This window comes from Candoia aspera, chromosome 2 (genome assembly GCF_035149785.1).
Source record: "Candoia aspera isolate rCanAsp1 chromosome 2, rCanAsp1.hap2, whole genome shotgun sequence".
NCBI lineage: Eukaryota > Metazoa > Chordata > Lepidosauria > Squamata > Boidae > Candoia > Candoia aspera.
The window spans coordinates 64,380,630-64,408,139 of NC_086154.1; the positions used below are offsets into that span (position 1 = coordinate 64,380,630).

The 27,510-nt window shown below is 40.9% G+C and overlaps 1 protein-coding gene and 1 long non-coding RNA gene across 4 annotated transcripts in view; one reads left to right on the forward strand and one right to left on the reverse strand.

Annotated features, from left to right (window-relative positions):
* On the reverse strand, positions 1-27,456 carry LOC134489393 (bromodomain-containing protein 8-like). 3 transcript variants are annotated; one of them, XM_063292045.1, is made up of 22 exons: positions 27,353-27,456; positions 26,917-27,013; positions 25,555-25,624; positions 25,035-25,084; positions 18,799-18,921; positions 18,609-18,689; positions 17,718-17,782; positions 17,061-17,197; positions 16,378-16,593; positions 12,615-12,759; positions 10,912-11,121; positions 10,166-10,467; positions 7,633-8,097; positions 6,955-7,048; positions 6,773-6,819; positions 5,786-5,991; positions 5,334-5,426; positions 4,553-4,621; positions 4,134-4,311; positions 3,737-3,841; positions 3,364-3,408; positions 1-365 (listed from the first exon to the last, which is right to left on the reverse strand). In XM_063292045.1, exons 1-22 carry the CDS (start codon positions 27,369-27,371, stop codon positions 306-308), a joined length of 2,877 nt encoding a protein of 958 aa, XP_063148115.1. In that variant the 5' UTR covers positions 27,372-27,456; the 3' UTR covers positions 1-305. The 3 variants fall into 3 exon arrangements, with proteins under 3 accessions (XP_063148115.1, XP_063148117.1, XP_063148116.1); XM_063292047.1 differs by lacking the exon at positions 16,378-16,593; XM_063292046.1 differs by lacking the exon at positions 10,912-11,121.
* Positions 1-27,510, forward strand: part of LOC134489402 (uncharacterized) — a 279,530-nt gene that overhangs the window by 229,239 nt on the left and 22,781 nt on the right. The gene's annotated exons all lie outside the window — the stretch shown is intronic.

The window sequence follows — 27,510 nt, forward strand, 5'->3', positions numbered from 1 at the left end:
TACTTGATTCTCTACTACAATTTATTATACACATTTACAATCCACAAATACATAAAAAAATCTGTACACATCACATTACAATACATCCTAGCCACCAATTGCTAGCTAATGTGAACACTCACAGGACCTGAATACAGCTGCCTTAGAACAGGCAGAGCACTGTTTTCCTGGGCCTGGGGTTTCCCCAGTTACACATTCCAGGATAACACACACTAATACAGACAGCCACCCATAGCTGTGCCTCATTCAGAATCAGGAAAATTCTCATTCAGATGCCAAAGACTGGGGTGTCTCCTGCCTTTGCATCATTTCTTCATCTTCATGTCTGCTTCAATGGCACAACGACGTCCTCTGGTTCCCCCATCCTATTCAAAATACAAAGGGAAAACACTGTGATTAGCAAGACTTGTACAAAGGACAGAGAGGCCTGGCTGCTATCTGTGTTACCAGGAAAGTCTCAGCACCTAGAGTGACAATACTGCTTTCCTTCCTGTAACACAGAAGATTCTTTTCTGAAACTGATGGTGGGGTTTGTGTGTCAACTCAGCAGCAAAAGGGGGAAATGTGTGTCATGGCTAGTTTGGGGATCCTTGGCAGTTACACTTATTTTTCTTGCATGTGCACAATGCTTTGTCATTTCTTTGAGTGGACAGAAAGGATGTTGTCTAACATACCTGATCAACGGCTGCTCTTTACAGAAGATCTCTTCCAGATGCATGACCCTGGCACTATTTTCCCTAGCATCTCCTCACAGCAGCTCTCCATGAATGTAGGGCAATCAGATAGCTTATTTCCATTTGCTGCCCTCTCCATCTGGCTGCCTGTCCTCATGTTTCTCTGTCTTAACAGATAAGTATTAGAAATGATCCTCAAATGATCCTATTCTTTTGACTGGAGGATGAACCTGCCAAATGTATTTTTGGCATAGAGACAATGGTTGCCTGGATTATCCATGAAAGGAACAAACAAGCCACTGTATTTTAGTTTTCTGATAGTTCTATACACTATACAGTCTCAGAAACGCGGTTCACATGAGTCACAGAATCCTAGAACTGAAAGGAGCCATTGAAACCAACACCTTATCTGGAGCAAAATTCAAAGTATCCACAACGGACAGATATCAAAGGTTTGCTCGAATGCATCCAGTAAACAGTAGCCCACCGTCCCTTTGGCGAAATGTATGATTGTCAAATGGCTTTTACTGTTAGAAAGTTTTTCTTAATTCAGCCAGAATCTGTCTTTCTGTAACTTAAGTCCATTACACTGAGCTTAATGGACTGAGATTATTATAATACAAAAACGTAATGGATTTTATTTGGTTTTGACTTAGCATGTTGTGAGAATCCAAACAATGGTGGTTAATTCAATAAAGCATGGTTTAGGAAAGTATCTGAACCATGCCACTGTGTGGCTGAGGGACTGCAATGACGGAACACCAACTCTGAAAAAAAACCCTAAAGAAGCAGGTGTGGCTGGAGAGGAATGAAACTCCTCTCTGTAAAAGGAAGCAAATTCAACTAAGTTTGCATGCCTTCACCTTGAGAACACCTGAGGAATCAGTCTATTCAATATATTCTCCTCCACTACTGAACCATGAATGTGTGCTGCATTTTCTTTTATATATAACAAAATAAAGTATAAATGACTGTAAAAAATGATACACAATCTCAGAGTGACTTCAAATATCGATATATTACCAACTGTGGCCCTGAATATTCATCTATTAGATTCTGTTATTGTTTTTCTGCTTTGCTGTGTTTATGCCATACTGCATTTTTACATAACTTATTTAAACTGTAAGTTGTTCCAATAACACTATATTCTGAAGTTCTGAGAAATATAAACAAATATACATTTTTCCCACCTAATTATAGTAGAAAAACATCTGTCAATATGTGAAAATTAGTTTTCAGCTATTCAACTGGGCAAATATGGTTAGAAAACCACAATATGCAACAGGTTCTCAACGCAAGTTCATTCAGCAAAACAGATACATGCGTATCATTTACAAACAATATGTATTACTTTTTCCAGGGTGGATATAGCGAAGTATAATCCAAGAAGCAAGGCTAGCAGAGCCTCGCAACAATATGTAATGTATACTGGAACTATGAATCCAAGAAAAGCATGCAGAAGTTACACAAGAAACAATGTTCTAGCAGAAAGTAAGGCTCAAACAGACAGCACTTACAATCAAGCACTTTATATGAATGAACAATGATTAGGCAGAGAAACTGAAACTGACCACTCTAATTCAAAACAACAAAAGTGAAAAATGCAACACAAAACATTTGGATCTTTTAAAGGCTGATTTTTGAAGCACAATCAGGGTTCTACTTTCCCTATTATTTTTTTTTCTTTATAAAACTTCTATTTACGTAAATTACCTTCTTTTTCAAACAAACCATTATAATCAAATTTGAAAGCATCTCAAAAAGCATTATTTGGGCATATTATTATTCTAGTATTTTCTTGTTAAGAATTGAATTAATTTGTCAACTGTTCCTTCAAAATGATCAGGGCTACCTGTTTCAGCCATTCCCTTCTTAACAACACCCTCACAGATCAGTTAGGTTAAAATTTAGTGATTCGTTTAAAGTTATCCAAAGCATTACATAATTAAGTACAGGTTTGAACAGGAGTCCTCCTGCTGCTCACTCAACCCTAACCACTACAATACTTACCCTCAGATCTTTGGATCTTTCTGGGATATATAACCACCCATCTCTGGAATTCCCTGCCCAGGGAAAATCATCTCCATCCAACTTCTACAAGGTGTTTCTTTTTTTAATTAGAAGATTTTATTCAAATACTTAAATTCAAGGAGGATGACTAAGACTGGCATGGCTCTATATTTATTTATTTATTAAACTTTGCCACCGCCCATCTCCCCCTAAAGGGGGGGGACTCTGGGTGGTTTACAATAAATAAATATTTTATATATTTTTATTGATATTTGCTGACTACCTAAATATTTTGTTGCAGTTTTATTGTACTGTTATATCTCTAAAAACCACAAGTGTCCTGTGGTCTAGTAAGGAAGAACTATGGAAAGTGCTGCAAGTCAAGAAATGACTAAGTTACGCTACCTTCAATAAGCAACTTGGTCTTTTCAGCATGCTCGAGACAAGCTTGTGAAGTATATAGAGCTATATGGTAAGGCACAGAAGGGTCTTGCACACAAAAATGACAGAAGCCCCAATCCCTATCGTACAATTAAAGCACTACAAAGGAGTACTGACAATTTCTTAGATTTCACTAACAACAGACCTACATCTTCCTATCATTTTAGGAAGCCTCATATCATGTATTCAATGTTCCCAATTTTGTTTGGCTGTGTAAATGTGATCGTCAAGTACTTACAAAGAGAGAAAGCAGGAATGCTGGAGAGCCCATAGGGCCACTGTCCTATTAAGAAACAAACAAAAGAGGTGAATGGCTTTGACAAGAAAAAATACGAAATATCCAAGTACCTAATTGTAATCACAGTCACTGTTCCATATATTCTGCACTCAGAGCCAGGAATCTCCAATTTAGGCAACACAAACCACAAAACTCTTGGTTTCTTGGATTTAAATTGTAAGGTTGTAAGGCAACAACCTTACAATTTAAATCCAAGAAACCAAGAGTTTTGTGGTTTCAGAAGCTGCTCTAAATTCTCTCATGCAGGTGTTAAACTGAAAGTCTCCAATCATCTCCTCCAAAGACAAGATTCATCTGCTCTTACTAGTCTTACCTTCTCCGAAGCATCTTGTTTCCGAGTAGAATCTCGTCCACGGAGACTTTTTGCGCTGATCCCAGATTCATTTGTCTGCATGATCAACTGTGTGGCTAGAAATTGCTAAAAGCAAAAATCATCATACAGTATGTATTAGGGTTCAGACATGAATGTAAAGTTTAGCATCTCACCATCACAACAATGGAAACAATTGGCTTGTTTTTAACCCTGTATTCTTCTTGCTTGCTCTAAGATAGTCAGGTATCAGTCTTTTCAAGTTAACCTATTTCTTTCTATTCTAAGCCAAGGAGACAGTAACAGTACCAAAAGGAGCAGGCCACTTCCCTAAGGACATCTCCTATGTCAAATCAGGACTGGAATGTGGCTCAGTGAAGATACTAGACTGTGCCTCTACCTGAATCTGCTCCAAGACATCTCGCTGCATTTCCACAGCCATGTGATATACATCATGATCAGAGCTGTTGTACATGACAGCGTTCTGGAACATCAGCATAATATCTCGTTGGAATTCTGCTGTGGTTCGGATCAACCCATTCTCAATATTTTTTTTAATTGTTGACAAATCCATTGGCCTGTAAATGAATCAAGCAAACAAGTTTTGTCTTAAAAATAAATGCATTAAAAGTAAGTGCATTATGAGTATGTTCTAAACATGAGAATCCCACTTACAAAATTAATCGTTCTCACATGTTTTTCTCTGCTATTTTGCTTAGTATTAGACTGAAAGGGCCTAGGCCAGAGCATAATAGCAGCAGCAGATTAAGGACTCGTGCTCATGGGTGACTCAGTATCAATATAAAACCAAAGACTAACCTCTGTACAATACTATGGTAGCCTGGAGCAATATCATCAGTCACGGGCTGTAGGAAGACATTGGCATACCTGTCCAAAGAAGTGAGACATATTAGTCCTAAAGCAGTTAGCATAATTCCCACTTGAAGAAGCTTGGAAACTTTTTCTAACATACTACCCACTTATTTGCTCAATATGCTGTACAAGGGAGAGAAATGTTGCAGCCTGAAAGCCTGCCATCTATGACTTGAATTCCTCAAAAAAGGAACTGCACATTTGCATCATGTGCATACAACAGGGTAAAGCAAAGCTGCAACATGTACAGGAGTGAGCAGTAGCAAGTACGCAAAAGGTAAGGAGATGCCACACCAAGCGAAGCGGTGCTAATCCCTGATCACTAGGTGTCCACTGCGTTTGGAAGCTTCTGCCAAAACTAATTTTCTAATGCAACTTTATTTGCCTGGTGAGAACTTTTTGGTGGGGAAGATGTTGAAGTAAGAACTTTAGAGCTTCAGAGGCTGCCAGATTGTGTGCTAAAGACTCCTATGGATAAGTCTAGACCTGTAATGACTGATCAGTTTTTTAAAAAATATTTTTGGTCAATAAAATATAAATTTTCTCTCTCTATATATAAAATATTTGATAAGAATTGCAAATGGCAAGCACACAATTAAGAGGCCCTCCCCACCCCATCGCCCTACACAAGATAAGCTTTCTTTCAGGATGATGCTTGTCGTGACACACATAGACCTATCACTGTCTTCTGGAAGAAGAGAGGCAAGTCCCAAGGGTGTTGATTTACCTGTGGTTAGCAGCTGCTCTCCAAACCAGCATAATAGCCTTCTTCCAGATTTTTTGTGCTTGAATAGCCTCCTGATCTTCACTGCAAACAGAGCTAGAGAAAGACAGGAAAAGCCATCCTTCAGAAAAGGATACAAGTACTTTACTTTTTGAAGTAAAGCATATAAAGTAGGATCTAGTAATGAACTCTGATTTTCAACAGGAATCCCCATCTCTTTTACATGTTGTTCCTGCTAGCAAAAAAAGATGGCTGCTCTTCTTGCAGCCGGAGTCTAACCATGAGGCTCCACCACAAAGCAACAACTCGTAAGACAGTGTTCTAAGTTAGACAGGTCCCGACTAATACACACTACAGACCACTGTACAAAGGGACAAAGCTATATCTAGCCTTCAGCCAGCTGGCAGTTTGCTCTGGGATATCTACTGAGTAGCTGGAGGTTGACCAATACTCACAACTGTGAGGAGGCAGGGCTGCTGGGGATGGAATCAGCCAGCGTGTGAGACTGCAAAGGTGCATTATGGATACTGAAGCCATCATCACTCTCACTCACAGGGGGCTCATTGTCCATTTCTGAGAGATATCCCTCACCCTGATCTTCCTCTTTGGGCTCCTCCAAACTGGCAGCCTCGCTGGCACCATCCTCCTCATCCTCTTCACCCTGAGCATCCCGAAATACAGGATTAAAAGTCTAGCAAGTCAGCCCAGCCGAGATGCAGCTGCCAACAACAGCACTTGCGCCAGCCTCCAGAGATGATGGTTGCAGGGAAAGCAAAAGCTACATGCAGAAACACCCCCAGGTATGGCAGAACATGCTCAGGGAGAGGCCCATGCCAATCAGCTTCCCCATCTAATCTTTACTGCCTGATTAGATGTTCAGATGGAACGCTGTCTCACGTATCTGAAGATGGACTGAGGGCCTTTTTAAAGCCAGGACCTTCTCAGCAGTGACACCACCACTGAAAAGCAAAGCTGCACCATTCTTTTAGATTAACAGTAAATAGCACTTTTCCCACAAGTCATTTGCAACTACTGAGGTTTCGTTTCTCCTTGATTTTTGTTATATTGTTCTTCCTGCTTACATTAAGGATGATACTGCTGCCTTTTTGTTTTTCCTTGTCTGATTGTAATTATGCTGTATCTAATACATATAAATAATTACTTAGGAGGACCTTGGCTAAAAAAAAGCAGCACAAAAAGAACTCCTAACATTAACACACAGCTGTAACTGAAGCATGATCTGACACCCCTCCCCACCACTCCCATTGCCCATCCTTTCCCATTGCTTCCAGAAAGGTTAACTGATCCCATCTGATTTCTGGGCATCAGTATGAGTTGGGATGGGACTCTGCACTTGGTCTGGCTTTCTTTGCCTATAGATCAGTTGCAAAACAAAGAATGGTTGCTTTCATCCTGAACGTATGCAAGATTAAATAAAATACCTTCAACTGGTTTTCAAAAAGAGCTTGAGCTTCATCTTTCATTGATTCTGAGAAGAAAACAAGAGCAGTTACTTGTGAAAAGCTCACCACATAATTTTAAAGGACATTTTCCATTTAAGCCCAGGGCATTCCCTGGCAACCTATGGCAACTCCCTGCCTCCCAATCTATCCAATGCAGTTACCTGACAGCTCGTATTTGTGGTGGACGTCTGCCTGTGAGGAGTCTTCGCTTGCACTTGGAGCATGTGGAGAGGAAGTCTCCTCGTCAGGGGGGAGCTAGAAAGAAAAGAATTTTTGTCAGTAGGACAATGAAAGCAGGCTGAGAGACTGAAATGACAGAACCCTGTCATGTGACAGAACCAGACAGCCACATGTATGCACATCCAGGCAAAGGGCTCCTCGAAAAACTAACCAATGGCCAGAGCTGTGGGTGGGCTGTAATTTCACAAGGGGAAAAAAGGGAGTATGTGATATTGGGAGTTTCCTTCAACTTGCTGAGAATCTTGGTTTTCATTTAAGAAGGCAGTGAGGGACATTTCTAGACCAGCGACTGCACACAGGTACAGGGGCAATATTTGCAGAAGTCTTCAGCAAGAGAAGATAGCCTGAGTACAATTTTAAAAATACTGAAGCTGGGGCATTTTGATCCCTTGATACTTCTGGTTAATGAACAATAATAAATTATGTAAAATAATAAAAGATCACAATTGGATTGAACATTCAAGATTTAATTTTAATGTCTTGGCACCAGAACAACACAGTGCCATATTTAGCCAAAATATTAAATGGAACTAAACCTAGTACAAGAGCCACCCTTTCCATTTCTTACTTATGAACTCTACAGCTTCTCATTGATTTACCTCTGCCTTTATGGTGCCACGATCCATGTCATCCTTTGCTGATTCCATATCCATATCAGAGCCTGTCAAACCAACCACTGTTGTCTCTTCATCTTCAGAGATATGGCCCCTCAATTCAGAAGCTTCACTTGCTCTAGCTGCTAGTACAACAGCTTCTTCGGAGCCCAAACGTACCTGCCCCTGCTCAGCAGGCTCAGTTTTTATATCTGTTCCCAAATCCCCAAGGCTCATCAGGTCTCGGATCCCCTTTGCTTCCAATTCCTCGCAGTCCGGTCTTTCTTGCTTTATTGTCACTGTCATTTGGGGCATTTGGCTCTGCTTCTCGTGCTCCTGCTGGATTGGATGCTCCCGCTGGAGGGGGTGCTCCCAAGGACTGGTCAGAGACTGGGGATCCTCAATTTCTTCACAGAAAGACAAAGCAGCCTCTACTGCTGCTACATCCAGGACTTCAGGATGATCATCCACCTTTCCAAGCAAGGACACAGAAAGCAGAAACAGACCTTCCTTATTAGGGGGGGTAATGTCCTGGTAACCGAGAGTGCAGGGATGACATTCCAACTGTTCTACGTGTCAGAATGCAGTGGCAGCATGGATGGAAACATTTTATGCCACTTTTCCATAAATCAGGCATACTATTACAGTTGGATAACACATAAAATACTACATAAAGCAGTGGCTTGGGCTTGTGAAAGATTGTAATGAATGCAAAGCTTCTTTCTGAAAGAAATTATTTTCATTTTTGGCTGTAAGTACTGATCACTGAAGAACAGACAACTCTTACTATCTTCATGTTAAAATGCTACAGGTAGTCGGTAGTCCTCACTTAACGGTCATTCGTTCAGTGACTGTTCAAAGTTACAACAGCACTGAATGAATGGTATTTATGCCTGGTCCTCAAAGTTACAGCCATTGGAGCAACCCTGAGGTCATGTGAACAAAATTTGGGCTCTTGACAGTCTGCCTGCATTTACTTCAACAATCCCCACCCACATATCTCCCCCGCCCACTGCTCTTTTGGCCACCTGCACTCTGCAACCCCTGCTGCCATGTGCTCCACCACCCCAGCTGACCTTCGCTGTCTTCTTCCTCCTGCTGCTGACAAGGAACGCCCGGCCTGGCCCTTCATGAGGCAGCTGCTGGCAGCACGAGGCCTTCTTCCTCAGGCCATGTGAGGTTTCCTTGTGAGACCTCAGGAAGAAGGCCTTGTGCAGCCAGCAGCTGGAGGCGGTGGAGTACAGGGTGGCAAGGGTGGCTGCAGCTGGGGTGGCTGGGGCTTTGCACCGAGTTGCTGGGTGGGGAAGCTGTAGCTTCACAAAGGGCCAAGTTGGGCGTGCCTCATCAGCAGTAGGAAGAAGACAGAGAAGTTCTGTTGGGGGCGGCAGGGGGGGTGGAGCACAGAGCGGTTTGCGCACCCTCCCACCCCCAGCTGCAGCCACCCCAGGCCTGGCTGCACTTGTGTCAGGCCGCAGCAGCCACTTGCCTGCCTACCAGCCTGCTTGCAAGCCACCCGGGACTTGTGAATTCCTGCTGGCTTCCCCACTGACTTTGCTTGTTGGAAGCTGGCAGGAAGCCGCAAGGGGGTCCTCCCTTAACAACCTGCAGTTCTCGCTTAACAATGACAAAGGGGACTGCCAGGATTGCCATTGTTAAGCGATGTGGTCACGTGACACTGCGCTTTACAACTGCATTGCTTAGTGATGGAAATTCTGGTCCCAATTACTGTCATTAACTGAGGACTACCTGTCTTGGATTTTCTGGTCAAAATAAAAAAACAACCAAGTTTTGTTTTTATATGTGTCTCATAAATCTCCTGGCAAGGACTACGTTTACATATTCAAATGTAACTCTCTTCCACATACCATATATCCAACTCTAAATCATTTTGGGCAGAGTTGTGGTCATAAATCAAACCACAACAAGATCCAGATTAAATACTGCGGGCTATCAGATTTAGGTTATGTAAACACAAGCATGCACATACTGCGAAGACTAAAAATACTACTTAGAATAAATATGGGGGTCTAGAATACTGCCCAAAACTGCTTTAATCAGTCACTGAAATACAGCGTAAGCATGCAGACCATGCAGTACTTTCAAAATGTGTGTAAGTTTTCTCATTACAATTTATATTTCTCTACACACAGATTTATTCCAAGAAACGGAGTAATGAAAAAGCCTCCTTGATCCTAGTTTACACAAGCTTACACCTCCCTCTGGGAAATAGGGAGGAGTACTTCCCTCCTACCCATCTCCCAAACTGGGGATATTGCACTGCACTTCAAAACCACTGCAATTCAGCATAGTTCCCAAGATAGGAGAGAGGGAGAGTTGTGCTAACCAGGGTGACTATTAAAATCTGTAGGCCTCTATCCTTCATCAGTCAAAGAAATTGTAATATATTTTGACCTGAAACTATCTGTTCAGAGAGTTAAAACAGAGAAGGAAACAAAGCCAGAGAAATGCCTCTTTGATGACAGAAATTTCAACTCTTGTCGGAAACTATGGCTAAAAGCAAAGGCCTCTGGATAATTACCTTATCCTCAATGATAGCTATGATGTCCCCAACAGTTTCAAAGTCAAGTTCTTCCCCAGTGTAGGAAGGCTCTTCCCCTGTGTAGGAAACTGCAATATCCATCTTCTCAGCCAGGTCCAGGTCTTCTTTGCCATCCATGTTGTGGTCTTTGGAAGTCCCTACAGCACCAGATGCCCCAGAGCCCAGGCAGTCTTTCTTGATGGAATCAATGATCATGGAAATCTCACTGCTGTCCATTGATACTGTCACAGTGTGAGGATCAGGCACTGCCTCCATGGAAACACAGGTGTTGGGCTGACTCACTGGACAAGAGTGACAAGTCAAGTGAAAGCCTGGCAGCTGCGGCAACCAGCAATGTGGGTCAGATCAAGGTATCAAAAAAGCATTCCACAGCCCCGCATAAAGGCACATGCAGGCTGGTACCCCTTTCTCTCCCCACCCCCCAAGTTCTGGAATCAAAAGAAGAGCTATCTCTTAGCATCAAAACCTAGTTCTAGTCCCACTGAGGTACTTTTACCATAACCCTGTCTTTCATCTGCTCTGACTGAAACCCAGGGAGCTTTTTCTTGACAACCTTGAGCCAATCATTTGCCCCATGATTAGCATGACGCTGTTGAAGTCCAGAAATCAATCAGCCTGCTATCAAATTTAGATGCCCACAGCCCACATTCATACAGCCCTTCCTCTGAATTAAGGGAAACAGTCTTCTGTTAGGTACTGAGTGGCATATGAGTGCAAGGACGCACCTGTCGCTACACTTTCTGGAGTTGCAGCAGGTGGCACAGCAGGTGGTGCTTGTAGTGCGGGCACCATGACTATGGTGGCCTGAGACACGGACTCTATAGGGGGAGGCAGGAGTTTGGCTGGAGGTTCACTGGCAACAGCAGAAAAGGAAGCAAGCGATGTGGTGAATTGTGCTGGACCAGCTTCTAAAAGGCGGGAAAGAGTAGGAGCACCTAACAAAGTATGAAGAGGGGAAAGGCATATTAGGCTGGAAGCAACAGCTACAGAAGACTACAAAGCAAGCAGTTCCTGCACTTATCCCACAATAGCTCATGCCACAGCACTAACCTATGACACACCTTTTACAAAGTGGCTACAGGCAGCTACACTGGAAGTCACCTATTAGAATCCCAAAACATATGCAAACAAGTATGTAGCGTGCTTTCAGATTAGTGTTAACACAATTTATGTATCACTGAAAAAAATGCAATCCATGTTCTGTACCAAAGGGATTGACTTCATTTTTGTACATTCAAATTATGAGCAGTTTCTAGTGTTTAATTTCTGAAGGTATGCAGAATTCGTAAGATTTCAGGGTGTGTTTGGTGGGGGTGGGGAAATTAAAGTACACTCTAGGATAACAGTGAGAGTTTAGGCCTATGTTTGATAAGAAGGCATCACAGTAATAGGATTCTATGAATCACAAGCAACTGGATAAAGTATTTTATTTTATTTATGAGATTTGGAGGCCACTGAACTCCAAAACGACTCTGGATGGATTACAGTAAAACTCCAAGGCCTGGGAGAGCAGGCAAGTTTTTAAAGACCTCTGGAGCATCTTTAGGGTAGGAGCTACACAGTTCTATGGGAGGATATCATTCCAGAGGCAGCACTGTAACAGAGAAGGTGTGCTTCCTGGGTCTTGATAAAAGGAATGGTTTGACTGAAGGGACTCAAAGTACACGGACTCTTGTCTAATCTCATCAACCAGGCAGAAACTGTGGAAGATAGGCGGTCCCTCAGGTAACCTGGTTCAATGCCATGAACTGCTTTATAGGTGATAACCTGTACCTTAAATTGCACCTAGAACCTCACTGTCAACCAATGTACTTCACAGAGCAGAGGTGTCAAATGGGCATAGCTGAGTCATGCCCAACATTGCCTGCGGTGGTGCATCCTGGACCAGCTGTAGCTTCTGAGTGGTCTTCAAGGGCAGCCCAATTTAGAGCACATTACAATAATCCTAATGTGAGGTGACCAGGACACGAGTGACCATCTGGAGGGCTTCCCAATCTAGGAGTGGGCACAACTGGCACACCAGATGTAACTGGGCAAAGGCCATCTTGGTCACAGCTGCCACTTGCTCCTTGAGAAGAAGCTGTGAGTTCAAGATGATCCCCAGGTGGCGCACCAGAAGGCCATTGCCCAAATCTTCTCTTGGTTCCCAAGAGGCCTAACATCCTCCTTCTGCATCAATAGAGCATTTGGCTATAAAAACTATTTACTTTCTGATACTTGGGAAAGCAAATTCTGCATCATGCTGAAAGCGATTCAAACCTATAGAGCAAGACACAGCAATAGGATCAAACATCACATGACATTCATAATGCCTGGATTAAAACTACTGCACTTCGTACAATTATCTGGTCTTCCAAGAACCAGGCCTTTACAGCAGTACATTCACAGGCTTAACAGGAGACCAACAGTGTAAAAGAACAGGTCCTACCTGAAGCAGCCGGGGTCGCAGGAATAGTGGCAGAAGCCGACTGCATTTCTCCACTGTGCAGTACTGGAAGAACCCCTCCCACTTCCAGGAGGAGACCAGAGCCACTTGGATGACCAGTAACCACAGAGAGCTCACCCTCTGCCACCTGCCAAAACACATTCATATTCTAAAGACCAATACACAGAACATTTAACTTTGTGTAAAGAAACAAAATCTCATCCAGGTGTAATATGTTGTACCACAACGAACCTTTTTAAGGCTGATGCTTTCCTGCCCTTGTAGCAATAAAGAAATGTAAACTATTTCTTCATCAAGGAGTGATGCAGGAGGAAACAGAAACAAAACTCCAATATCTATCTGTATCTAAACAATGATTCTATGTTATGTTGGGCTGGATTTAGATACAGTTGTTCTTTAGAGTAAGCACCAAACAAAGGGACCTTAATTAGCTATGATGATGCTAAATACCATGGATTGCTCTAAGTCTGCATTTGCCTGGCACTTTCACCTAAATTGAACGTTTAGTGTAGAACATTGCATTGGCTCCTGCCCCTACCTAGCACACTAGTTTAAGGCTTACTATGTCATCCAAATGTTTTTTCTGGCCTCAGCTAACAAGAGGGCACAACCATGGTTTGTTGATTATTACATTTCTGGTAGAACCCTGTATCTGGATGACACACTAAGTCCTAAACCAACTAGCAATGGCTATTTAACAGCTGCATCAACTGGGTGGATAGGAACCAAAATATGCAGGTAGGGGGATTCCTTGTTTACCGATGAGCCAAAAAGTGTGTCATGAAAACTGGCTCTAAGCAGACTACCTTGGATTCAAAACTTTGTTAAAATACTAGGCAACAAAATTTGGCTACAAAGGGGAGCAAAGCTGAGGACATTCCTGGAAACCAGAGGGAGACTTTTCCAATATTTTTTGGGTGACACATTCAGAGATAAAGGCCCAAAAAGAACAAGTTCCCTCAAAAACAAAACAGAACAAAACACAAGAGGAAGAGATGGATTAAACAAGATGTAAACAGTGAAACGAACACTAGATATATTACCTGTATAAAAGTACAGTGCTTCAATACAAAGGGTCAGCATCTACATCCAGTGGAATCCCACAACATGGCTCACTATGTGTCCTAACTGCCAGGAAACACGCTGAGACAAGGAACTGGTCTCTAATGTTTTATTGCTTGTACATAACAGGAATCCTAACAAACTGAAGAAGCGTGGGAAAACCCCAGCCATATAAACCCCAAAGGTTAAGGCGGGCCCGATCTGTGTCTCTTTGAATGGCTACCTAATTCCTCAGTGCTACGCATGCACTTAACAGTCTGGATGGGAGCCCCCTGCTCGCCATCCTTACTCATGACACTATGTGTCTCTCTTTTGCATACCCTCCCATCCTAATAGACGTTGCTGTTATTGCCATGCTGTGACTGCCCATATTTATTTATTCATTCATTATGTTTACATAGCTGCCCGTCTCACGGATTTGTGACTCGTACACATTCATCAAAAGGAACAAGAGAAAACACAGCTTTTTTGAGCACCATGAATATGCTTCCACATTCAGGGATGTGTCCTAAATATAGTAAGTCTTCCAATTTAATGCAAACTTTAAGCAGTAAAAACAAGATAAGGTTTCATATAATTACTGCACTATTTGTATATTTGCCCTAGTTCAAGAGATATCATTTTAAGGAATCACACATAATAGCATGGGCAAATTTTCTTTCACTATGCATTTTGGTTAGTCTTTTTTCCCATCTCTTTCACAATATTAATATTTGCAGAATTTATTTAAGAGATTTTTATCCCACATAGATTGAATAAATTTATAACATACAGGTAGTCCTCGGCTTACAACATTCATTCAGTGACCATTCGAAGTTACAGTGGTGCTGAATGGCGGTTATGACAGTCCTTGGAGTTCCAGCCATCCCATCCCAGCATCCCCATAGTCACATGATAGCAATCTGGCTGCTTGACAACCAGCTCGCACTTACGACTGGTTGCAGCACGCCGCAATCATGTGATCACCACTTGCGACTTTTTCTGCTGGTTTCACCAGAAAGTCAGTAGGGAAGCCAGCAGGGAAGGTCACAAGTCTTTGGGGTGTCTCCCCCACCCGTGCACCCTCCCCCAGCCCATCTGCACTGGCACCATGCTGGCCACTTGCGCAACTCTGTGCACCCTTCCTGAGCCTCACCATGCCTCCCCTGCCACTCACGCACTCCCATGCACCCTCCTTGTGCCCACCTTGCACACTGTCCCTGAACTTTGCTGCGACTCCCTTGCACTCTTGCATACCCCCCTCAAGCCTCGCTGCACCTCCCTCACACACCTCAACCCCTCTCTGACCCTTGGCACACCTCCCTCACACCCTCGAACCTCACCACGCCTCCTTCACACACTTCACGCACCCTCCCGAGCCTCACTGTATCTCCCGTGTACTCTTACACACTCCCTGAACTTTGCTGTGCCTCCCTTGCACCCTTGTGCACCCTCCCTGAGCCCTGCTGTGCCTCCCGCACACCCTCCCCCACCCCAAAGCAGTCACTTACCTGCCTGCCAGCCTTCTTGCTAGCTGCCTGGGACTTACAACTTCCTGCCAGCTTCCCCACTGACTTGTTGTAGGAAGCTGGCAGGAAGTTGCCTTGCCTAATGTTTGTGGGATTCAGTTAATGACGGCAATTGGGACTGCAGGGATTGCGGTTGCTAAGCAATGCAGTTGTGCTTTACGACCATATCACTTAGTGATCGAAATTCCAGTCCAAATTGCCATTGTAAGTCGAGGACTACCTCTAATTAAAAAATAGCCCAACATTCAAACATTAAAATGGATTAATGAGTGAAGCATACCACTACTAATAAATAAATACCAATTATACAAAAAAAAAAAAAAATAAGTAGGAGAAACAGCCTTCTCCAAATCTGATGTTTTGGAATTGGAACTCATAACTAGCAGAACTAATGGCCATAGTGGCTGTGAATTCTGGTGCCAATAAGCCTTGAACGTACCAGACTGCAGAAGGCTGATTTGGGTCAAGAGCAGTTTTCTCAAGTTTATGCTATCTAGGTGTGCCGAAGCATATCTGACTAAATATTATAAATTTATATCCCAATTTTGCTTCAGGAGCTCAAGTATTCCCTCCTTCACTTTTCCCCCATAACCACCTTGTGAGTAGAGTGGGTTTAGGGACAGAGTGCCTGTACCAAGTCACCCAGTGAGTCTCCATGACTAATAGTAGCCTTGGACATGGGTCTCCCCAGTCCAGGCCTGATACATTTGGAGGGGACCTTGAGAAAGGCTGATCGTGAACAGTTAATTAAAAACAATTAAAATCCCAACCTGCAACTGCATATTCATTTGGTAAGAACTTCAGCCTCATTTTGTTCTTTAATGTAACTGATTAAACTGATGATCCATGTATTTGAAATCTACAGTTCAAACCTCATACAGACTAGAAATTCGCTGGTTGAATTTTGAGGTTTTGAAGCCACTTCCTCTCAATCCTCAGCTATAAAATGGGGAACATAGTAACCGTCCCACCATCTAGACTGTTGTACACAGGCTGTATTTAAGCAGAGTGCTTCACTGCACCTTGAAAAGGGCACTATGTCGATGCCATGCATCACTGTCACTCCCAAATCTCATCTAAACTACTCCCTTTGAAAAGCCCTGCGCCCTTTGTGGTGAAAGTCAGTCACAGAGATTCCCCCAGACGCTTGAACATGTAAGGAGGGGACTCCATACCAGCCTGGGGCTTGTGGGCAGGAGGCTGCCTTTCTTCAGCAGCTCTGAAAGCAGAGGAGAAGGAGGCGGAGTTGCTTTCTGTCCTAGCATCTTTTTCTGGGCTGAATCATCTGTGACTGGGGCCAAGGGGGCATCCAGGGAGGTGGAGCCCATAGGGGTGTCAGGGATCCCAATGAAGGAGGCAACTGGGGTGCTGGGCAATGTCCCTGGAGTTACCTGAGGAAGAGAAAAACCACACTGTTCAAACATCCTCACCATCCTGACACGTCCCTCTCACTCCTCCCAACAGGGCCAGTGACACAGCCTACCCCAAGCACCTCCTCCATCACTCTAGCTTCCCTTGTCATTCATGTACCTCCACTTATTTTTCCCTATATTACTCACTGTCACCAAAATGTGTGTGTGTATATATATATATATATATACACACACACAAAATGTATATATACAAAGTGTATATATATAGTGTATGTATGTGTGTATATATGTATGTGCGTGTGTGTGGTGTGTGTATACACACACACCACACACACACACATACTGTTCACACACACACAAAACATACTGTGTGTGCGCGCGCGCGCACGCATATACACACACATACAAAAAACAAGCAGGAAGTCTGTGAGAGCTGCAGAAAGCTCTGTTCAGCCTAATGGCTTCGCGTTCCTGCCAGATCTTACCCCTGGACTTGTCTCTTCCACACTGGGTTGAGACAAGTCTCCCAAAGCATAGTCTGCTCCTGGTGAAGTCGACCCTGCTGGAGAACGGACCATCATTCCTGGCACCCTTCGTGATGGATTTTTAACTGCTTGACGAGCTAAAAAAACAAAGGCAGAGAATTATATTCTAGTTCACACTATTCATCCTGATTAATAAGAAACCCCAACACAAAATGTGGTGATACTCAATTTTTCCATTCCCAAGTCAGCCCAATGGGTATCCTCTTAAATTCCTTTAATTCCTCCCCACATACCATTTATGAATATAGAACAGGCATTGGATTCTGCATTACTGGTTCGCAGATAATTTCTTGGTTATAATTATATCAGACAGGTTTTCTTTTCATTTCTTCTATGCTACCTTTCTGGTACAGGAACATTATAGCATTCCATTTTGCCTCAGGCTCCTGAGTCCAATCTTACAGACAGTATTTGAAAGGGAAGTCTGTGAAATGTCCAGCTTTCAACTTTCCATAGGAAATTTGAAGAGGAAATTCATATGACTAAATAATATTGTAGGTCTTACTTTTTAAACTGCATTTTACTACTTTTAATTTCTATCTAAGATTTTAATTCTGAGTGCTCTGGTTCAACTGAAAATCCAAAATTCCAACTAACCTTGATAAGCAGCATCTGTAGCTTTCCGCTTCACTTCAGCCTCCTCTTCTTCTACTCTTTTTTTCCTGAAGAAATGCAGACATTTTAGATCACACAAAGTTATGGGAGCAAAACAGAATGGATTCTCCCCACCTATACAGGTAGTCCTCACTTAACAACAGTAATTGGGACCAGAATTTCCATCACCAAGTGATGTGGTTGTAAAGCGCAACATCTCATGAATGTGCTACTTAGCGATGGCAGCAATGGCACTTCCGGTCGCTGTCATTAAATGAAGCCCACATGGTCGTCATTTGCAACCTCCTGCCAGCTTCCCCATTGACTTTGCTTGTTGGAAGCCAGTAGTGAGGGCTGCAAATGGTGATCATGTGACCAGACACTGTAACATCATAATTGCGAGCTGGTTGCCCAGAACCTGGATTGCAATCACATGACCACATGGACGCTGTGACAGCCGCAACCACAAGAACCAGTCGTAAGTAGCACTCATTCAGCGCTGTTGTAACTTTGAATGGTTGCTGAATGAGTGGTTGGACTACCTGTATATAAGACAAGCATGGAATAAAAACAGTGAGAAACTCATTGTTTATCCTTGAAAACAATTTTTCATCAAAACCTAAACAAGTCAAGTGTAATTAACAGAACCATTCCCTCGGTGATCCATCAAAATTCTACTACAAAGTGCAGGTAGGCTGGCAAGGCATGGCATGAATACTGAGATAGAAGCATATGAATATATTGCTTGTCTCAGTAATTTTGCTGCATACTTAAATAAAGTTTATTTTTGAGGTTCCTTTAAATGTTCAGCTAATCCCAAAGATTCAAAACACAGAGTTGGGGAGTGGAGAAATTGGGGAAAGAGGGACACGACAGGGAAATAAGATAACCCACATCACAATGTCATTGTAAAGTTCCTCCAGCCTGTGATCCATATGTCCTGCCTGGATTAGTTCTGCATCTCTCTTCAGCTGCCTGTAAAGAAAATACAGGGTATGTAATTAATCTCATTAATTATATCGTTAGCAGTTGGTCTTGAAGAAAACAAGAGTATCACTGACATTCGGACAAGTCTGAGACCTACCTGTACTTTTCCTGTGTCTCCTTAATCAACTTCTTAAGCTCCTCCACTCGTTCTGCTGTCAGTTTTCTCACAATAACATCTTCTACAGTTTCTACCACTTCTCCCTTCTCACCACGCTTTCTTCTACACAAAAAAAGGAGGGAAGAAGAATCTAGGGACCAGTAACAGAAGCTTGACCCCTGCAGATGTAGCACCCTCCATTCACATACAGTACATCCAATCTTTCTGTACCTCTTCCTTATCCCAATTACTTATTCCTTACTGTTTTGGGTCTTTTGTAATTCGTTACAAAAAGTATTGTAAAGCTTAGTAATACACTAAACTAAAGCAGTCTCAGTCAACTACCTAATGGGGTGAGAGAAAGTTTGTGAATCCTTCAGAATTACCTAATCCTGCACTACTGTGGCATACAATTTAATCAGAGCTTCACATCAAACCTATTTTGATTAGATTCTGGTTAAACAAACATCATACAATATAGTGTATTTTGCCGTATTTTTATTGAAAACACTGTTGGAAAAACTATGTAGAACCCTGGCTCTCTTCAGGCAGAATCAGTGGTGTGACCTGAAGCAAAACAGCCCCAAAATATCAGTGAGTTGAAGCAGTGAAATGGAATGGGTCAAAAGACCATAACGTCAATGTGTAGGACAGATAAACAGGCATAGGAAATGTTTAGTTGAAGTCACAGCTGCTAAAGGAGGTATCACCAGTTACTAAACAAAAAGCTTCACATAATTTTTCCAACAAAGACAGTGAATGTGAGGTTGATGTCTTCAGTAAAGATGGGGGCGTGGGAGCTGGGCAGGGTGGAGCTAACCATGGGGAAAAATGGTGTGATGAACTGACTGCTCTCCTCCTGAACCAGCTATATTACAATCTTAGCTGCTCAACTTTGGCTAACAATTTCAGTGGCCGATAAGAATAATTGGCAGAGATGTCTAGGAAAGGAACTTCACAAAGAGACAAAATAAAGGCATATATGGAAGATTCAAAGAGAATTGAAACAGCACCCCCTCCAGTAATGAAGAAGAAAGAGGAAGAACTCTAGAGACTGAAAACTAAACACTGCTGTAGCCGAAATCAGGATGTTGACCTATTCAACAATTAATTCAATCATCAACTCATGCAGGAATTAAAATAAGAATCAGATGAAACAACCACAGCCTTTGTAAAGACTTTGATGGAATGTCTGCCCATATTAAAAAGTAATATTCTAGGATATAACTAAACAGATTTCAGAGATTACACCGACAGCTAGCAAGGTTTATGATACTGCTATAAAAATGAGTGTGATATTGGAACAAATTAAAAAGACATTTTTCCATATTCATATGTGAATAAAGATAACAGAATATCCTTGATTCCAAAAATTACTATTAAATATAATTGTAGATTATTAACATTTTGTTTTTTCTCTTTTGTCTGTATGTCTATGTGTGTATGAATATATATATTCCTCAATAATTTTAGCAGTATTAGCATATGTATAAGGTCCTTTAATTCATCAATAGTCATGTTGTAGGAAACATACAAGTTAGGCTTGCTTAGGGATATATAATTTGAAAAACACTTTTTTTGCTGATGATACTAATAAATCTAGGGAAAAGGGCATCTTAATTAAAGTCAACATAGATTTTAAAATAGAAGAGATTCAGAAACATAAGGAACGAAGCTTCATCCTTATTAAGCAGGATTATTGTTTTAGTATCCTGCTTAATAATAATCCTGCTTAAGAAGGATGAACCTTCCTTCCTTATGTTTCTGAACCTCTTCTATTTTAAAATCTATGTTGGCTTTAATTAAGATGCCCTTTCCCTAGATTTATTAGTACTGGCTTCCATTTATGCTCCAAATCAAAATCAAATTGGTTCTATATAAAAATAATGAAATGTTTGGAGAAATTTGGATGGGAAAAATTAATCCTAGGAGAGAATTTAAATATTGCTGCAGGAATACCAACAGCTCTTCATAAGAATAAAAGATGATATTTAGTACTCAAAAAGCTATAGGCATTAATGCAAATATATGGACTTAATTTTATTTGGAGGCCATAAATCTCTCAAAAGGGTATATTTATTAATCTGGCAGACATCAATAATTTCCTAGGACAGATTTCATTTGGGTTTCAAAAATCTTTTTAAATCAATTAGAGCAAGTAGAAATTGCATCCATGCACATTACAGATCAAGCATTGGTAATACTGGTGCTTAATCTTGAAGGAAGCATTCTGGTTTTTTTTCCTTCTGGTACTTCAATTATATATTGCTTCACAACCCACAAGCAAAGTAACATTTAGCTCAAACTCTGAGAAATTACTTCAAAGAAAACATTGCAGAGCAAACATCCTTTACAACAAGATGGGATGCTATGAAAGCTGTAATAAGAGGCAAATATATAAGCCAAATGAACAGGCAATTAGAAAGAAAAAAAGAGATACTTTAGAAACTGAAAAAAAATTCAATACAACTCTTATTTTTGAAACAATTTGTTTCAAAATTCTACAAATTTGATAATAAAAATTCAAGACTGCTCACAAATAAGCTTAAATAATCTCAAAAACATTATTAGGGAAATAAAAGATGTAAAAGGCCAGATCATTACTAATACTTAAGATATAACAATTTTACTGAACTTTTCAAAGATGTATATACTTCTATCAACTTAACAATAAAAAAGGTTGGCAGATATTTAGATAAATTAAACTTACCAAAATTATCTTTAATGGATATGTAATACCATGACTCCCCCTTTTCAGAATCAAGTTATAGAAATTTTTTAAAGTATTAAAAATGGTAAATCCCTGGGTCCAGGGTAATTTTATAAAGAATTTAAAGAAATTCTTTATAAAATTACCCTGATACAGAATTTTTGTTCATTAGTAATTTCTTGTGCAAAGGACATTCTCTCCCACTGACAGGATGAACATTCAAAATAACTTCAATCCCCAAAGCAGCTAAAGACTTGCAAGAAGTATCCTCTTATAGACACGTATTACTTAGTATCAATTATAATTATATTCTAAGTTTTTAACTGCCTAATTATAGGAAAAATTGTACATCCCAACCGATCAGGATTTATCCCTGAAAGGAATCTATCAAGCCCCTTTAGGAAATCGTTGAATATAATTAATTATTCTAACAATAATACATTATCTTTATCATTGTACTCAGTAGATGTTTCCAAAACTTTTGACTGTGTTGAAGGAACCTTTTTAAAGCAAACATCACAGAAATTTAAATTTGGCAATTATTCTTAAACATGATAGTTCAAATTTATATATTCATTATACTTTTATTCAGATAAGAATTAATAACTATGATTCAGAATGATTTATACTTTCAAGAGGCACAAAACAAGGTTGCCCTTTATCATCATTGCTATTTGATTTTATAGAAACATTAGTGGTAGCATTGTGTGACAACAATTTTTTAAGGTGCTTTCAAATCATTTTTGAGTCCTGGTGACTGTCTGGAGAAGGCTGTGCCATTTTCTAGGCAAGATTTTTGGAAGTGGCTTGCCATTGCCTCTTCCTAGGGCTGAGAGAGTGTGACTGGCCCAAGATAACTGGAATGATTATATTCTATATAATAATAAGATGTAATAAAAAGTGTTAATGAAATATTTCAAATGTGAACTTGCAACATTTTTGGAGTAAAATAAAATAAACCTTTTTTTTAAAAAAAAGTGGACAATAAAGACATGATACAGTACATTGTCTTGTGTATTGTTCACTTAACCAGAATCACAATAGGAGGTAGATTAAGTTATCATCACATTATAGCTCACAGTAGTGCAGAATTACAAAGAGTTCTAAAGAGCTCACAACATTTTTCTTGCCACTATATGGTATTTCCCCAATTGCCACTTACATTTTAGGTAATGTTATGGAGAATATCTGAGATTCTCTCCCGTGAATCATAACAAAAAAACTTTCTGTTATATCAGAAATTACAAATATCTGGGTAACCTGTCCACTACAAGACTTAAGCCTCAAAATTAAATAGTATTATCTGGGCAAAATGCTAGTTGTTACCATTAAAAGTAAGCACTTATGTAGTAGATGGCAATTCTACTGAAAAGAATTACATTAAACAGCTGACACCCAGCTAGTTCCAGTATTCATAGGTCAACTTGGAAATGTTACTGTAATGACATCAGCACTTCCATATTACTATGATATAGGAATTGTTAATTAAAAGGTGTTATCATTATGAAGGCAAGCTGCCTAATGTTCTGTAATATGACTATTCTTACATCATTAGCCATACAGGTAGTCTTCAGTTAATGACCAAACATTCAGGGACCGTTATAAGTTGTGACAGCACTGAATGAGAGGTACTTATGTGCTGGTCCTTGAAGTTCTGGCTGTCATACCACCCCTGCAGTCACGTGATTGTGATCCATGCGCCTGGGAACCGGTTTACACTTAAGACAGCTGTAGCATCCTGCAGTCACATGATCACCATTTACAACCTTCCCTGCTAGCTTCCCACAAGCAAAGTCAATGGGGAAGCTGGCAGGGAAGGTTGCAAGTCACTCCTGCCGCTTTTTTCCCCAAGGAGGCCTGCTACTCTCAGGGACCTCATACTCCATAGCGCATGCTTGCATTGCCACCCCCCCCTCCAACCTACACGCATTCATGCGGCACTGCAACACCTCCTTCCCAGCCTGCACACACTCACCGCAGCACCCCCCTCCTCAGTCCATAGTGCTCACCCGCCCTCTGGCTTGCTCACGAGCCATCTGGGACTTGCAACGCCCAGCCAGCTTTCCCATTGTGGAAGCCAGCAGGAAGTTGCAAGTTGCAGTCATGTTAGGTCCTCACTCAACGACCTGCAATTTTCCTTAACAATGGCACAGGGACTGACAGGACTGCCATCGCTAAGCAATGCGGTCATGTGACATCACACTTTATGACCGCATCGCTTAGCGATGGAAATCCTGGTCCCAATTACTGTTAAGCAAGGACTACCTGTAGTAGATACACTTCTATCAGATTCCATTAAAATGTTGAATAAATATTATTCTGCAGTCCTTTCTTACTGCTACTATTATCATTTTTTAATGGTTGGAAGTCATATGTCCTATGAAAAAACACTGGGAATATCTGTCTGTCTCTCTCTCTCTCTCGTGACTGCAGGGGTCATATGATGGCCAGAACATCAAGGACCAGTCATAAGTACCACTCATTCATAAAAAATTCTTTATAGAAGGCAGGCTACAGGACAAAATGCAAGATAGATAGATTGCATTTTTTTGTGTTTTTTATACTATGAGCTGCTCAGGATCAACTGAAGTCAGGTGACATCTTAGTTGAATAAATAAAATGAAGACAAATAAAGATAAAAGTAGGCAGTTCTAGAAAATTAGTAAATGAAGTGAGAGCCAGTTTAGCATAACAGCTAAGATGCTGGGTTAGAAACCAGGAGATCATGAATTCTAGTCCTCCCTTAGGCATGAAAACTCTCTTAGCCCAACCCACCTCATATTGTTGTTATTGTGGGAAAAATAGGAGGTGGGAGCATTAGGTCTGTATGCTGCTTTGAGCTGACCAAAAACAAAGGCAGGATAAAAGACAAACAAACAAACAAACAAATTCATAGCAGATTACATCACATAGGAAAGATGAATAAAAAACTCTTTAACAGCTAAGGAAAGCATATCACAGCAGTCCAGCTAAGCAAATCCAGAAAAAGATATTTGAATACACTTGAAGTTAATGAAGGAAAAAAGTTAGCTTTCCTCCACAAGATTAATCCAGTTTTATGAAAAGTGAAAATATTGAAGACTGGCACATCTGTGTAAATACTAAAGCAGGAAACCTCTCAAAACTGACAAAAATGACAATGCAGAAAACAAAATACGACAGAGTAAATGGTGAAGCTGGGATCTGATTTATTTGCATATAACCAGTATCTTCTATCTGAATGTACCCAAACTACCACAGTTGTACTAATCCAGAATAATTATTGTCTGGGAGTGGAGTTTCAGATGTTCTGGTAAGTTCTGTCTGCTGTCATGCCCTTCAGTTCAAAGGCTAAACAACTTGCAAGTAGAGCTGTACCTGCTTCAGAAGGGCTTTGTACCCAACGTCTTCCAGGCTTCCATGCAAGCCTGCCAACAGTCAGACTGCTTTAACAAATGACGGAGACATGCTGTGTTCAACTTCTAACCTTCCTCTGATAAAAAAATGCATACATGCACACAATACATAGTTCAGCTTTTAAACTCACTTTGGGGTCTCTGTTGTCTCCAGGAGCTCAGAGTACTGTGATGCACAGTGCTAGAAAGAAGTACATACTTTTCTTAGAAAACAATCACTATAAACAACACTAAGAAAATAATGTTCCAGCAGAAACGAAGTGGCATATAACACATTTTCCACATAGTAAAGACATTCCCTAATAGCTGGGAAAGAGGACATTGTTTCCTGACAAACTATATGGATCCTTCCTTGTGTGCAGCTACCAGGCAGACATGCTGATTGCAGCACTGGCACCATTAGGGCGAGACCAGAGGTATCACCTCCAGAGACCCCCTAAAAATAGTAATCTATTAATGATAACTATTGCAATGTCTAGCTTTTTCCTTTATTTTTTGCAATTTGAGTGTGCTGTGGAGCAAAGCTCCAGACAGTTTAACCCACAATCTTTATTTCATAGATGTTCACAGTGAGCCTCTTGAGCAGATATTCCCCAATAGTAAAATGAAGACCATTATATTATGCACAAATGTAAGGTTTAAGCTTCTTACCTTCTGAGAAAACCAATCCGGTGGACGGCCTGGTTCTGCAAAGGGTTTAATAGCTCTGCTGACAGATACCCTACAGAAATAAGATAGATGTAAGGTTTTTTTTCTCCTTATAGGAAATATATATTAGGGATGATACAATGTTCACCAGACTGGGAAAACATGAATATATAAACAACACAGTGTTTTTATAAAATGCATTTTCAAATACATTTTGGTTTGTATTCCATCCCCAGAGCTAATAGAGATCAAGGGTCATATCTGAAACTCACTGGGTGACATTGGTCAATTATTCTCCATCAGTCTAAACTATCTCACAGTGTTGACGCCAGGATAATTAGAGAAGAAAACCACTGTAGGTAATCTAGATTCTTTGGGAATATAAGGGGCTTTAAACGTAAACAATAATCAGCATTTCCTCCTGCTCTTTTTCCCTATTACACAAGACCACATTGAATAAAAATACACAATGCACTTCCCAAATGTCAATTGCACGAATTTTAGTACTTCCAGCTTCAGACTTGTGTCTCATTCCAGAAACAGAAATCCAGTATGAATAAGTTAAAAGTGCCAAGGGTGTACAATTTCTAGCTGGTTCAGCAGCCAATCTAAAAATTGTGGTTATGCCCCTTTTGTTTTCACTGACTTCAATCTGTGCTTCTGAACTTAATCAAAACAAGTGCTTGATCACTTTTCAACTAAAATTTGAGGCTGGAAAGAAGTGCATGAGTCTGTTGATTTGGCTACTCAGCAGCTAACATACAGTATCTCTCTCTTTTCATTGTTGTTATCAGTACTAGAGGGGACTGCAGGTTTTACCCAAAGGTACCTCAGACCAAAGCAACCAAATAACCCCCACTTTGGAGTTGCAGGAAAAAAAGGAATATTTATTGCAAATAATTTTAGCAACCTCTGGAGTGTGACAGTTGGGAATAACAGATATTTCTCCTTTTGTTTTCATCAAAATACCTATTACTAATATTGAGTGACATTTTAAAATAATTTAATCAATTATTTCCTAAGGTAATACTTAATAAAAAGGGTATTCTAATATGGCTTACTATACATAAAGAAGATTATAGTTAGTGCATTGGTTAATATTAGGGATACTGTGTCCTGCTTCTATGTAGCAGTTCAGACTAAATTACTAAATTACTTTCTATTCCAGTGATGCTAGCCTTCTCAAATGTTAGGATCACTAACAGCATTCACACTTATCCAGTACTGAGAAAAATAATTATCACAGATCAATGTCCAATTCTGCACAATACACACCACTGAAGAACATGCACTGATATCCCAAGCCATTATCTTGAATACAACTTGGCAGCAAATGTTTGAATCCATTAGCAGTATTTCTCTCACCAGTTCTGGTCTCCACTTCGCATGACAGAAGAAGCCAAGCACAGCTTCTCTCGAATAGACCACGGTTCCGTGGGCCCAGCGTTCATCAACTTGTGTTCTAACAGGAAAAAAAAATCATAGTATTGCAGTATGATGAGGTATAAGACAAATTCTACATTCCTAATCTACCTAAGGAGAAAACGAATACAATTATCTGGAAAAATCTGGCAAAACACTTCGCAAGCGAATGGTTTCTAGAAGCGGGTGGGTGGGAAAAGGCAAAATCCCCGCGCCATTAACATGCGTGCAACAGACAGATACAGGATAAGCCGCCGCGGGTACACAGATGACCAGATAACCCGCTGCTTCTCAGAAATGCAGGGCAACGGGCATCCTAAGACATAAAAAAGGAGGCCCTGTTACATTCGCCCTTAGCAAGAAAAAGATCATCACTCACTACCCGCTCCGGCCGCCATTTTCGCCAAAGGACGACGGATTCCGAAGCTCGCCAAGAATCAAGTTCGAAGAGTTACGTCGCGCCTCCCTGATCAGAGCGATAGGCGGTCCGCTCTACACGGAGCCTCTTCCTATTGGTTGATTGAGGAGAAACTTCTG